Source organism: Polypterus senegalus, chromosome 15, assembly GCF_016835505.1.
Source record: "Polypterus senegalus isolate Bchr_013 chromosome 15, ASM1683550v1, whole genome shotgun sequence".
Lineage (NCBI taxonomy): Eukaryota > Metazoa > Chordata > Cladistia > Polypteriformes > Polypteridae > Polypterus > Polypterus senegalus.
The window spans coordinates 113,465,581-113,480,128 of NC_053168.1; the positions used below are offsets into that span (position 1 = coordinate 113,465,581).

The window sequence follows — 14,548 nt, forward strand, 5'->3', positions numbered from 1 at the left end:
GGCGCCGTACCACATTGTTCTGAAACTTTCCAGTCACGCCATGGGGAGTATAGATGACTAAATTTAATGAAGCTTTCAAAATGGAAGTTAATTAAAAGCACAGAATTGTCCACTTGACTATGGTTCAAAAACATTTCTCATCTGGAGATCAAGAAAACATACACTGGTGTGTCATTTTAAAACTATAAAACCTATACCCTCTTTTCTTATTTCTTCCCAAAAGCATAATATTTATTACAAAGATTAAAATATGAGCTGCACGCATATTTACTCGAGGACAGAAAATAATTCATTGATACTTTCAGGGTAGGAGCATTTCACATTTTCTCCACATAAGAGCTCTGCTGCCTGCTTTAATCCATACATTGATTCACTCGTCAGACCCCAAAACGGACACATGGGTAACGGCCCAGCTCTGAGTTACAACTTTTACAATTGTATTAGGTATTTTTTATGTCTTTACTCTGACAAAAATTAAGTGATCATCTAATTTTACTTTTTTTTCTCTATTTTATCAGTCAGTTTCCATGACAATACTTCTTGCTAGGCACATGAGCTGCACCCTATGCACGTGATGTCATAGTTGTCAGCTGTTTAAAACTGAGCCACATGCTAAGGACTTTGTTTAAAAATAAAGCTAATCTTAAACAAATCACTTTCCAAAACCTTAAATAACCTTAGCAAACTGTTTTGGTTTTGGCCAAGCATTTTTTTCAACTTCATTACTTAGCATTTGAACTTTGCTTCTTCTAGTGATTCTTATAGGTTTATATGGTCATTATTGTCATGTGTACAAAGTGGAGTGAAATTTGTCCTTGCATGTCCTAAACATCATGCAACAAGCCACCGCTCTCCATTTGACTTGCCTTAAAATCTACGCCATTGACCTCCATTGACTGTGTTGGTCTTTTATTTAATAAGATTGAGGTGGTCATAACAGACTGCACTTCCTTCAGCACAGTACAAAAAGTATCTAAATTATTTTAATATTATAAATCAGTTGTTCCAAAAAAAAAGGCTCCAGCTTCCCAGGCTTATAATTGAATTAAGCATACAGTATTTGAAATTTTGTAGCTGTAAGCATGTAAAAGTTTCATATCATTTTTTATGAACTGATTGTTTTAGACCAGTGGAAGCCACTTCTGCCTCACCCATCCTTACATGTCTACGTGGAATTTGCAATGCTTTCTTCATGCCAGTGCATCCTTCTCTCCCATATCCCAAAGACACACGTGTCTGGATAATTGGTCATTTTAAATTGGCAGGTGAGTGACGGAGCCATGTGATGAACTGTTACCCGATGTTGTCCGATAGGCTCTGGCAACCCCTTATTATCAAGTGGTTTGAGAATGGAATGTGGTTTAAAATTATCACTCCAAAATAAATCACTGAATGTTTGGAATACAAGATTATCCCATTTACCCAACACACAAAGTAACAAGCTTCCTAATTGTTTTTTAATATTATTAGCAATGTGAATATTCTCTGTTCCTGTTGACAGGTGGGAGATCAGCAATGTGGGATTTCACTTTTCTGCAACATAATGTTTGTACTGTAAACACATATATACAGTATTATAGCATACAGTGCATAATATGCAAATCATTCATCCATCCATCCATCATCCAACCTGCTATATCCTAACTACAGGGTCACGGGGGTCTGCCGGAGCCAATCCCAGCCAACACAGGGCGCAAGGCAGGAAACAAACCCCAGGCAGGGCGCTAGCCCATCGCAGTATGCAAATCATATATTAAAAATTATTTTGCTGATTTCATGTATTCAGAAGGTTAACAAATAGCTTTAATTCATTCCTATGAACATGGCAATGACTTACAAGCAACTGAACAGAATTTCTTTTTCTACAGAAGCCTTCACAGTAGGCCAGATGATCAGCTTCAAACTATGTCTGACTGATTCACGTACTTGTGGCTAATGCCCTCCTCACTTTCATAAAAGTCCACTCCAGTTGCCTGCTTAGCCCTGCCTGTGTCTCTCACACACCTGATCGGTTTTGCCTTTTCAGATTTTCCACAATTTGACAAAAGGTTTGTTTGCTGATGACATTGTGATTGTGATCTGTAATGATAGTAGGGAGCAGGTTGAGGAAACCCTGGAGAGGTGGAGATATGCTCTAGAGAGGAGAGGAATGAAGGTCAGTAGGAACAAGACAGAATACATGTGTGTAAATGAGAGGGAGGTCAGTGGAATGGTGAGGATGCAGGGAGTAGAGCTGGTGAAGGTGGATGAGTTTAAATACTTGGGATCAACACTACAGAGTAATGGGGATTGTGGAAGAGAGGTGAAAAAGAGAATGCAGGCTGGGTGGAATGGGTGGAGAAGAGTGGCAGGACTGATTTGTGACAGGCGGATATCAGCAAGAGTGAAAGGGAAGGTCTACAGGACGGTAGTGAGACCAGCTATGTTATATGGGCTGGAGATGGTGGCACTTACCAGAAAGCAGGAGACAGAGCTGGATGTGACAGAGTTAAAGATGCTAAGGTTTGCATTGGGTGTGACAAGGATGGATAGGATTAGAAATGAGGACATTAGAGGGTCAGCTCAAGTTGGACGGTCGGGAGACAAAGTCAGAGAGGCGAGATTGCGTTGGTTCCTGACATGTGCAGAGGAGAGATACTGGGTATATTGGGAGAAGGATGTTAAGGATAGAGCTGCCAGGGAAGAGAAAAAGAGGAAGACCTAAGAGAAGGTTTATGGATGTGGTGAGAGAGGACATGCAGGTGATGGCTGTAACAGAACAAGATGCAGAGGACAGAAAGATATGGAGAAAGGTGATCCGCTGCGGCAACCCTTAACGGGAGCAGCTGAAAGAAGAAGAAAGAAGACAGCCCTGTACACCTCCATCACAGAGTTTTGAAGATACTTGATAGTTACCCTCTTTGCAATTTATTTTTCGCTTTCCTGTCTTTACTGTTGGTGTTAAAAGCCATAAAGGATAGTGAAGGGTTTGTTAAAAAAATAAAAAAAAATGTTCCTGCTGAGCCAGAGCTTTAGAGTCTGGGCCATATCAAAGAAACGGCATTACGTTAGTGGCTTATGTTTTCTTAGAAAAGTGGTATGTCATGAGTTAGTGCCCTCTGTTTACCTTTAGCTGCAGTGTCTACGTCTCTACAGGCATGTAGAAAAATCACAAGATCATCGAAGCTGCTGGGTCTTGTGTCATTGAAGATAACAGACTTTTCTCCCTTTGCTCTTTAAATTGTGTCTTTCACATTAATTGAAAGCATTTCCTCCCAACATGAGCAATATGCCACATAAAAATTACTCACCAATTCCTCCAACCTTTGATGTGCGGGATCTTTTAATGTTTGCGTGCTAACTTTAAAGAAAGCAAAGCTGGCTAGTTTTAGATAAACCTGCCATTTCTTCTGCCTTTGGATCATTCTATCCAGGTGAAAAGTTATGCGGAGAAGAGAAGCTCACGCCGTCATCCTGCCTTGTTCACTTGTCCTGTGTTCCTTAAACTGTCGGAGTCACCTCAAAACTAGCGGGTTCCTGTTCTGTTTCAGTTATATTCTAAGATATTCTTTGATTTAAAAAAAAATTGAAATTTCTAGCCTTATTTTTTGAGCTTTGCGTGTAGAAAATATATTTATAAGAGATCGTGATGGCATTCTGGTCGCCGATTGGCTATCTCCTCTAGAGCAGACGATGAGCAGTGCTATCATTCATTATTATTCTTTAATTTCATCATGTTGATGACAAGCATTATTGTTATTTTTAATCACTTGTATTGGTGTTTATATATTTTTTGATTGCACAATTGTTTCTCCTTGCTGTACGGAGTAACACATGTTGAAATGTAAGCGGCTATTGAGAGTGCTCAACAAGAGTTTTAAACTTCAGTCTGTAATGAAGGCCAGTGCCAAAGTGAATATCAGTTAGCAGAAACAAGCACCCTGAACCATGTAAAAAGTATGGAAAATCTTTCTAATTGTCACGTACAAGAGAACTTTGATAAAATAAAGAATTAGCAGAGTTGGTTTGGCATCAATTTTTGGAAGCTATTTTGACCAAGAACTTTCTCTAGTTTTTCGTTATTAGTTCTTCTGATTTCTGTGCCATAACCTTCGCCTCTTTTCTCAGTATAAGCCTCCAAGTAGTTGCTTATTTCTCTGATGCCAACAAAATTGAATTCATGTTTGGTTGTCTCCATGTTTAGTACACCTGTTCTTCCCTTGACTGCGTAGGTTAACAGCTCACATCTCAGAGACACAAACATGTAGTGCACACTTAATAATAGACATCAGAAAAGTCTGAGCTGTAGACTGCGGCACATGGCAGATTTATGCAGGTTTTATGAATTGCTCACTTTTTCTTCAGTGCCATGACAGAAATAAATAGCAAACATGCTAAAGCATAACTGCTGGAAAGGAGTTTTTTTTTTATAAGTTAGTTATGGTCAGAGGCGTCATGGTGGCACAGTGGGTAGCGCTACTGCCTCGCAGTTAGAAGACCCGGGTTCACTTCCTAGGTCCTCCCTGGCGTGGAGTTTGCATGTTCTCCCTATGTCTGCGTGGTTTCCTCCAGGTGCTCCAGTTTCCTCCTACAGTACAAAGACATGCAGGTTAGGTGGATTGGCGATCCTAAATTGTCCCTGGTGTGTGGGGGTGTGTGTGCCCAGCGGTGGCCTGGCACCCTGCCCGGAGTTTGTTTCCTGCTTTGCACCCTGTGTTGGCTGGGATTTTCTCCAGCAGACCCCCGTGACCCTGTAGTTAGGATATAGCAGGTTGGATAATGGATGGATAGTTATGGTCATGTGTACAGAGTACAGTGCAATTTTTATTTTAATAATATTCTCAACATGCAACATGTGGTCATTTTCCGATGCCATGATTAGGGAGCATAATGACGTATTTATTTATGTTATTGGTAAATTACTGCTCACACAATTACAGTCAAAATAAAATTCATTTGTCTTTGATAAGTACAGTATGGAGATAAAAATAAAAGTAAAATGAAAGCCAAATTGTTAAACTTAACTAGCTCCATATGCCCCATAAATCTGAATTTCTTCTATTTTTCTACTCATTTTCTTAACCTGCTTTCCCATTTGCAGACTTGCAAAGAGCAAGAACCTGTCCTGGTAGCATCTAGTGCAAGAAAGGAACTAACACAGCTCACCCCAGGGTGTGCTTACTCTTAATGAGATGGCCCAGAATCTCTAGTTAACCTGTCACGCACATTTTACTGGAGAAAAAATATACAGACAACGAGAGAACAGGCCAAATCCACATTCACAGTAATTACCATAGGCCAAGAAGACAACACAGCCTCTTGGAGGTGCAAAGCAGCCGTAGGAACCACTCTGCCATCATGCTACCCACTATGTTTATGTAATTAAGACATTTATAGGAGTTTTTCTGTGGTGGGCTGGCGCCCTGCCCGGGGTTTGTTCCTGTCTTGCGCCCTATGTTGGCTGGGATTGGCTCCAGCAGACCCCCGTGACCCTGTAGTTAGGATATAGCGGGTTGAATAATGGATGGATGGTTAGGAGTTTTTTTTTTCATTATCTAGCCATTTATTTTTATATTACACCATCCATTCATATCAGTCTATCTTTTTTAATCCTTTATTTTCCATTTATTTTATGTAGGACCTTTTCTATCTGACTCTCTAGTTTATGTAGTACTTTTCTATCTATCTATCTATCTATCTATCTATCTATCTATCTATCTATCTATCTATCTATCTATCTATCTATCTATCTATCTATCTATGTCTCAGGCCATATGAACAGACAAATCAGGGTTTATTCCTGACTCTTCTTCATTGCTGCCCTTGCTTGAAAAAGTGGATTCAGAAATTGGATGCACACACACACACACACACATACACATATGCTCAGACTGCAAACATGGCACTCAGGGTCACATTTCAATATTGAAGTTTATGCACACTATGAAAATGTATTACATTTTTTAAGTAACACAGCTTGGTTTCTTTACTGTTTTTGTTGTATTATTATTATTTCTTGGGTCTTATCCTTTATATTTATTCTGCAACCTTGAATACTGAGATACCTAAGGTTGTGGGTTCATATCCCACTACTGACACTGTGTGACCATGAGCACGTCACTTGACCTGCCTGGAATCCCGTTGGAAAAACTAAAATAAATCTAACCACCTGCCTGGGATCCCGTTAGAAAAACTAAAAGAAATGTAACCGATTGTAATTGTAAGAAGTCCAAAACTAGGTAAACAGCAGCCCTCACTTCAACACGACATAGCCATCTTACAGTTGCATCGTTTCTTTTTTTGCCAAATGCCCATCTGGGAAGAGTCTTCTTGCTAGATGTTTGCCCGCCGACTCTGCGGTACCTTATGGCCGTCAACCGTGCAGGCTCATTCGTGCTTCGTGACAATGTGCCACTTCTTTCCCCAAGTGTTTACTTTACATATATAAACCATAACTCATTTCACAGTGAACATCATCCTAAGGTGCTTTGTTAGTTCAAAGCTACAATTGCTAAAATGTAGTTTTTCAGTCAGAACACAAGCAGATGTAGTGACCCACTGAAGGTCACACAGTTGAGACGGTGATGGTGACTGTCCTGAATCCTTGTAATGCTATACTGAGCCTTTCATAGTGAAAACAATCCCAAAATACTTTCCAAGGACAGAACTCTAGTACACTTGTTTTACAATGTTTTTAAAATTGGAGACCAGACAATTTAAGTGACATATGCAGGTCCCACAGTGATATATGTTTTTTTTAAATGCAGTGTAGTTGTGTATTAAAATACATTTTTGTTTATCAGTGCACCAGACAGTGTTGCCATGTGGCATTTTGGTTTGGACACAGAAGTAAGAATTTCACTGAGCTCTGTATACATGTTAGTGCTATTACAACTCCTAAACGTCTGGCATCAGAAAAGATCATATTTTGTAAAATAAAAGATGGTCTGAAATTAAAAGAAGTAAACATGGCAATCTGAGTCAGAAATCTTTTAAAAGATGAGGACAAAACAAGAAACAAGTGCATGAAGTTTCTTTTTTCACACACACACACACACTGTAGTATATGCTACAAGAATGTCCTACAGAAGTGTTGTTGTGTCACATGCTCCTTTACAGGGACAATTCTCATTTAATTTTAATTTAATTCTCATACTATGGTTATCATTGCTGCTTTGTTTTTTTGTTATGATGATTTGACGGTCAAGGCCTGCTCAATGCTGAGCTGAACTTAGTTGTCTGCTTTTTGGACCCCCAGTGTCGGAGTTAGCCATTCATTAACACTAGCTCGTGGTAATTTAGTGTGATCAGCTCCTAATACTTCTAAGTTGGGCAGTTGTGTGTGTCTGTGTTTAAATACTGATATAAACTTATATTCATATTTAATTTATTGATACCTTGTGTTTTGAGTTAAAATGTGGGAAGTTAAGGAGTGTTTGTCCGAAAGAATTATTAAATAGGTACATTCAGAGGACCTGTATATATGATGTGCTTTATTTTACATCTCTTTTAAACTTTTTATAACTGTTAAATGACTTTAAATGTTTATTATTATTATTATTCTTAGTATACTTTTTTATTTCAAATTCTATCTACATTTAGAAAGGGGCTATATTGATATTTCTTTTAGAAATATTCAAATGAATATGTATCACCTGATAATCAGATTTAGAAGATATATAAGAAATGTGATTGTATCAAGTTATAATAACTTTTAGTTCAAATACACCCGTTGGTCCATGGAACTTGCTCGGTCCAACTGTACAGTGGATTCATAAAGTATTCAGACCCCTTCACATTTTTCAAATTTTGTTAGGTTGCGGCCTTCTGCTATAGTTGTTTACCTTCATTTTTCACCACATCAAGCAACACTCAATAACCCACAATGGAAACAGGATTTTAGGCATTTTTGCAAGTTTATTAAAATTGAAAAAGGTGAACTATCACATTGACCCAAGTATTCGGACCCTTTGCTTAGTACTTGATTGAAGCACCTCTGACAGTGATTCCAGTCTGGAGACGTCTTGGGTTTGATGTGTCAAGCTTTGCACAACTGGATTTGGGAATTTATTGCCATTCTTCTGTGTAGATCCTCTCAAGCTCTGTCAGGTTGGATGGAGACTATTGGATAACAGCTGTTTTCAGGTTTCTTCACAGATGTTTGATTGGGTTCACGTCTAGATTTTGACTGTTCCTAAGCTATGCCTGTGGTATCTTTGCTTTGTGATTAGGGTCATTGTCCTGCTACAAAGTGAACTTTCAGCCCAGTCTGAGGTCCAGAGTGATGTGGAGCAAGTTTTCATTAAGGATATTTTCCCTTTGCTCCATTGAGCTTTCTCTCAACTCTGGCTAGTCACTCAGCCCCTCATAAACAACCTTACAACATGATGCTGCCACCGCTATGCCTCAGTGTTAGAATGGTATTGCACCGGTGATGAACTCTTTCAGGCATGACACTAACCATAGTTTCATCAGACCAGAAAAATCTGTTCTTCATGGTCTGAAAGTCTTTTAGGTGTCTTTTTGCAAACTCCAAGTGGGCTTCCATTTGTCTTTTACTGAGGAAAGGCTTCTGTCTGCCCACAATGTCATAAAGCCCAGATTGGTGGAGAGTTACTGTTATGGTTGTCCTTCTGAAAGTTTCTCTCATCTCCACAAAGATTTTCTGGAGCTCAGCCAGAGTGACCATCGGGTTGTTGGTCACCTCTCTTACCATGTCCCTTCTCCCACCATCGCTCAGTTTGTCTGGGTGGCCAGCTCTAAGAAGAGTCATGGTTGTTACAAATATCTTCAAATTTAAGTACTACAAAAGCCACTGTGCTCTTGGGAACCTACAATCCTTCAGGACATTTTTTGAAGCCATCCATAAATCTTTGCCTCATCACAATCCTTCAACCTCATGGCTTGGTTTTTGCTCATCTGTGGGACATTCTAAGAACAGATGTGTGCCTTTCCTAATCATGATCAGTCAATTGAGCTGACAGCAAGTGGACTTAAACAAGGCGTAGACACATCTCAGTGATGATCAATAGAACTGAATGTACCTAAGTGTCTAAAATCCTGTTCTTTGCTTTGTCATTCTGGGGTATTCAGTGTTGCTTGATGAGGGTAAACAAACAAACAATTTTAACATAAAGCTGCAATAAAACAAAATGTAAAAAAAATTGTAGCTGCTCTGAATACTTTCTGAATGCATTGTTGGTGAGCTGAAGTCCATCACTAGCTGTTAAATCAGGAACCAGCTTTTAGGTGTCAGTCCATGACAGCCCAGACACTCAGGCCAGATCAATTTTGAGTCACCAACTAACTCCTCCGTGTCTTTAGAACGTGGGAGAAAAAGCACAGCACCTGGAGAGGAGCCAAACTGAACATCCTTATGCAGCTGATAAATGATCATTTTATGAAACAGATTTTTCCCAGTCTCAGCTTTGGAGAGCTGATCCAGGTAGACCACTATAAGTCAAGCCAACACACCTATACTCATTGCTTTGCAGGCACCTAACAACCTAGGGGAATATTCATGTGAACATGGGAAAAACATGCAAACTATATAAAGAAGGCACTCCATTCTGTAACCCAACCCAGTGTATGACTGTGCTATCCCTTTGTGGCCTTTGTAAAGGACATATTCTTCACCTTTAGGTAGGTGATGGCAGGCCAACTTAGCGAGTCATGCTGTGTAACTCTGTTGGCCAAGACTGTTTGCTGATTCTAATGCTCAGCATGTTGTGACTGTGGCCAGCATCTTTATGATAACAGAGTTGATAGATCATCCTCTCCACCCACGCCAGGCTTCCCACGCAGATGTTTCATATTAGGTGGCAAATTACAGCAAAGTGATTTTAAGGAAATAAAAGGGTAAAGAGTTTTGCCGTAAATCCGGCAAACCTTCCCTTCCCTTCTCCTCTGTGATGAGCTCAATTAGCTGCTGTCATATATTCCCTTTAAAACAGCGGTGGCGGGAGCTGTGCGCCCCGGATCATTTTTATTTTATTTTAATAAGGTCAGTAATCACCATGGGAGGCAGCCGAGAAGAAAATTACCCCCAAAGGGATATTAATAGGCGAGATATATAACCCCCAAAGGCATCATGTGATGACCCTGTAATTTCACAAATAATTTTATCATTCAACGCTTTCTGTCTCCAGAGACCGGCTTCAGCACGATCTTTCCTGATTCTCATTGTCAGCAGCTAACACTAATAAAACTGTTTTTCCTACAGGCTAACATGTTAGGAAATTAATTTTATCTAATTATACCGAAGGCACTGTAGCCATACACGTTGTAATTAAAATCTGACCTGCCAGTTCTTCACTAATTCTTTGCAAAAGGAACTGTCTCTTCAAACTGATTTTTTTTTCTTTTCTGACCCTCTTTTCCTGTTTCTCTACTTACAGAGAACTGTGCAGAAAAATGCAAAATATGTTTGCTTGGCAAGCAAAAACTGTCCGGTGGACAAACGGCGTCGGAATCGCTGTCAGTACTGCCGGTTTCAGAAGTGTCTCAGTGTGGGCATGGTAAAGGAAGGTAAGGCCTTTATGGCAGAAGCTTTTGTCTTTTTGTTCTCTATTTAATACTAGCACCCCATTTTTTAAGCAACTATAATAACTGGAAAGGTGTTTCAGTTCCTCATATACGGTACCTATCATATCAACAGGCTTTTGATTGCTATATTTATATATTAAAATGTTATGATTAATTTTCTATTGGGATTTTTGAATGCAAGAAATTAACAAAATCTTAGAAAGTATTTGTTAAGTTGTATGTGTTGATCAGTGTCAGAATTTCTTCAAGTTGCATGGGTGTGACTGAATGGCTAAGGTTACTTAAACTTACAAAAGTAAAAAGCAGGACTGCTAGTCAAATCCCATGCAACGACTCAAAGTTTGGTTCTAAGAAAGTAACTTTACCTGCTAAGTCTTACAATGTAGGCATATGGAAACGATTCCTGTATACTTTGCACACAAAGCACTTTAGAAATGTACCATCTAAAATCAAGTCACACAGACATCACAGTTATGTTCACTCATACGGCCATTGTATTGACTCACATGTTAAGATGGTGAAGTGAAGCGCTGAGGTACAAAGGTTATACGTCTTTCCCCAGGGCAGAGCTACCCTCAGACCACTATTAATTAGACACACAGTACTGTAATTGTCTCATGCACTTTGCCATGTATAATGAATGCAGTCCATTTTCTTTCTGCACAAACGTTTCTTTTTGTTTTCCATCACGGCAACGACCCATTCCAGGAAAAATTTTTCCGTTCTCATTGAATCCACAGCCAACTTCTGACATATAGATTGTCACGTCAGCATTTCTGAGAGCACTTTGGGCTCTTAAATTGTGAATAGGATTCTCATTTCACTTTTCCAGGTGAAGGTCTTCTTTTGGGGCCTGGAGGCTGCCCTCCATGTAATCTTGCTCTCCTGGACCTTATCTTACAGAGCTCTGTACTCTTCTCTTTCAGATGCGGTCACGCAAGGTTCGATTGCATTAGCACCAGCATTGTGTTTCTGCTCACCAGACTCGATTTTCCTGTCCTGTGTAATTAGCTTAACAAATGGGTAATGACTAACAGTAGCGTTATTAAGCAGAAAAATGTAGTTTCATGCAACAATTTACGGAGCTTGCCGGTGAGGCTTAATTTGCTTAATGATAGGTAATGATGCCTTCAGATGCATGTGAGGCATCTTTGATCTAATGATTTAGTCCCAGCATATCAGCTGGGTCCCTGGAATGCTGAATGGCAAGGTGTGGCAAAGTACGAAACACATTTGTCGGGTGCAGGAATTTGGCTTTCCCATTAGGGTGTTGCTGTAAATTTGGAGAAAATAAAAAAGCCTGAAGGTTATTATCCTCAGTTCATTATTCAATCTATGTCTGCAATTACATTTATCAAGCCAGCTTAGAATAAGTTGTCAAACATATTTTCAAGATATTGGAGGAAAAATGGAGTACCTGGAGTATAGGTGAACTCATGAGAGACCTAACTAGGCCATGAATAGAACCAGGCCCCAGAAGATGCACGGCAGCAGCATTAACCAACATGTTATCATTTCACCAACTAGATTGATATGTAAATATAAATTATACACATGAGATTTTTCAGCTTTTTTTTATTCTCTGGAATGTTCTGCCCAGGGCAGGGCTAATTATTGCCATGTGTCCAGTGCTTATTGGACAGGCTTCAGCTTCTTTGAAACCATGAAATAAATTAAGTGGGTTTGGGAATGTTATGTAAGTAATCTCGTTTATATATAGCTCCTTTCATTTTCCAGCTGTCTATGTACTTACTTATATGAAATGACAAACGATAAAAAACTGTATGTTTCACCTTCCCAGTACCCAAGATCCGAAAAGATGTAATTATATGATAAAGTCAGCCCAATTTACTAACTGCCGTTATTCATAACCATTATTGCTTCAAGCACAATCTGTGTGATGTCATGGAGATGTACATTTCACATCACGTTCACTAGCCATTTAAATGGTGGATTTCTGATGTTGTGTTGCTTTGAGAATGTGTCCAACTGCTCTGGAGCATTTTTGCTCAAACACCCTGGAACAATAGAAATACACATAAATATAGAATTTCATCTGTAATGCCATTAAAACCAGCACATCCAACAGAAAGTGGGCTGTGTTATTAGACAGCAACACAGCACTTGCGGCTGGAAGGGCAAAAGACTTGTATGCATGCATCCTTCTATGGTCATCGAGTCGGGGAATGACGCAGCCCAGAGATGTAAAAAGCTGGGACACCAAGCAGATCATCCTGTTTAAATCCATAAGAATGAAAACATAAAGCTCAGTCCAGCCCTCTTCTGGGAAGCCAAAGTTTTACAGTGATGTGACTGGAAGGGGCGGGGTCAGTTGGCTTCATGGGGCGTTTTCTCTGAGCTGTGGAGGCAGATGACACAGTTAGCGACAGCATCCCCTCTCATCTCTAATGAAGGTGCTCCTCCGGAGCGCATACATCACAACATGTAAGTTGTATGCTTAAATGCTTGTTGTATATATATTCTTGTTCGCTTATGCATCTCCTTGTTGAATTAAATAGCATATTTAAAAATAAAATACTTCCTTATACACAATATTTTGAGTAATCAATCTGTTCTCATTGGGAATTAGTTTTCTTTGCTTTTCTGTTTAAGAACTTTTACTTTAACTTTTGCTCTTGAGGTTGGTCTAGATCAAGTAACATATGCTTGGCCATGTGTACAAACTGGCAATGATAAATAAATGCCAAAAATATCTAAAGCCTGCTGCGTGATGGAGATGAAAGAAATGGCACACATGCTAGCACTCAAAAATGCAGTAAAAATATGAATGCAATACTCGTACCGTTGTAAAAACACACATTTGCATCATCCCTGAAATCTGTATTCTTTACATAGATTGTCCAAATTCGAGTTTCTAGTGTGTTTGCATTACTATCTAAATATTTACTGCTTTCATTTCTGCATGTTGCATAGCTCTACGCTATACATTGCTTCACAGTATATGCACGAGATTAAAATTGGTGTAATGTAAAGTGCCGTCGGTAATCTGTATATAGATATAAGGATTATGAAACATTTTGTTTAATTATAAAACATCATATTTGATTGAACTGCATTTTCTGAACTTGCATATTACATTAATTCATTAATTAATTAATTATCTATTATAGTATAATATGTATATGTAAATTTTGAACTACAGCCCTGGTGAACATTATTTTGTGCCTCTGTGTGTTGTAATTTTGTGTATGGATGGTATGACAACAAAGCCACTTGACTTGACTTGACATTATACTAAATAAATTACATTGTTGTGACCCAGTGAAAGAGTGATTAGCACTGCTGACATGAGAGACAAGTTACTGCGGTTTTGGACAGGAAGATGGTAAAAAATGAGACTACTTCTGTCAGACTAGAGTGTTTTCGAGCGTCTGTCCTGGGCAGTGATGTCCAGACTCTGTGGTCTCATTTTATGAAGTCAGTTTAAAATCATTGAGAATCATTAGGATATGCTTCATATACATAAATTATGCTGAATGTCTTTGCAAATAATATATTTAAAAAATCTGCCATTTCCTTCAGCAAGTACTGTATGTGAGTTTTATTATGAGTGCATCTGGGTTCATAAGTAGAAATGCACTTAACAACAATAAACTGAATTGAATTCAATCTCCTTTTCCTCTCAGGCTCCAGCGTATCGGGAGTTGTATTCTGCCCTTTCCTCAAAAGGCCTGTGTTTAAGTCGAAATAAGCCCAAGCTTTATGGCTCCGTGTTCTAACAATTGATTTCTTGTTTCTTTCTTTTCCCCAGTGGTTCGTACTGACAATCTGAAAGGCAGAAGGGGTCGCTTGCCATCCAAACCAAAGAGTCCACTGCAGCCAGAACCATCTCCCCCCTCACCTCCAGTCAGCCTCATCAATGCCTTAGTGAGAGCCCTTTCAGACTCTGTACCACGTGAACTTGACTACTCCAGGGTAAGCATGGCGGCAAGTGAACCACCTCTCGTCCTGAACTGAATCATCCACACTTCGTTACTTCCTTCTTTTCTTCGCAAAATGAATC

The 14,548-nt window shown here is 39.3% G+C and overlaps 1 protein-coding gene across 5 annotated transcripts in view; it reads left to right on the forward strand.

Annotated features, from left to right (window-relative positions):
- The window catches only part of nr4a3 (nuclear receptor subfamily 4, group A, member 3), an 81,269-nt gene that overhangs the window by 24,810 nt on the left and 41,911 nt on the right, over positions 1 to 14,548 (forward strand). For all 5 annotated transcript variants that reach the window (XM_039736325.1, XM_039736328.1, XM_039736327.1 and 2 more), the window contains 2 exons: positions 10,377 to 10,506; positions 14,297 to 14,460. In XM_039736325.1, the coding sequence (XP_039592259.1) occupies positions 10,377 to 10,506; positions 14,297 to 14,460 (294 nt within the window). The remainder of the gene's footprint in view (positions 1 to 10,376; positions 10,507 to 14,296; positions 14,461 to 14,548) is intronic.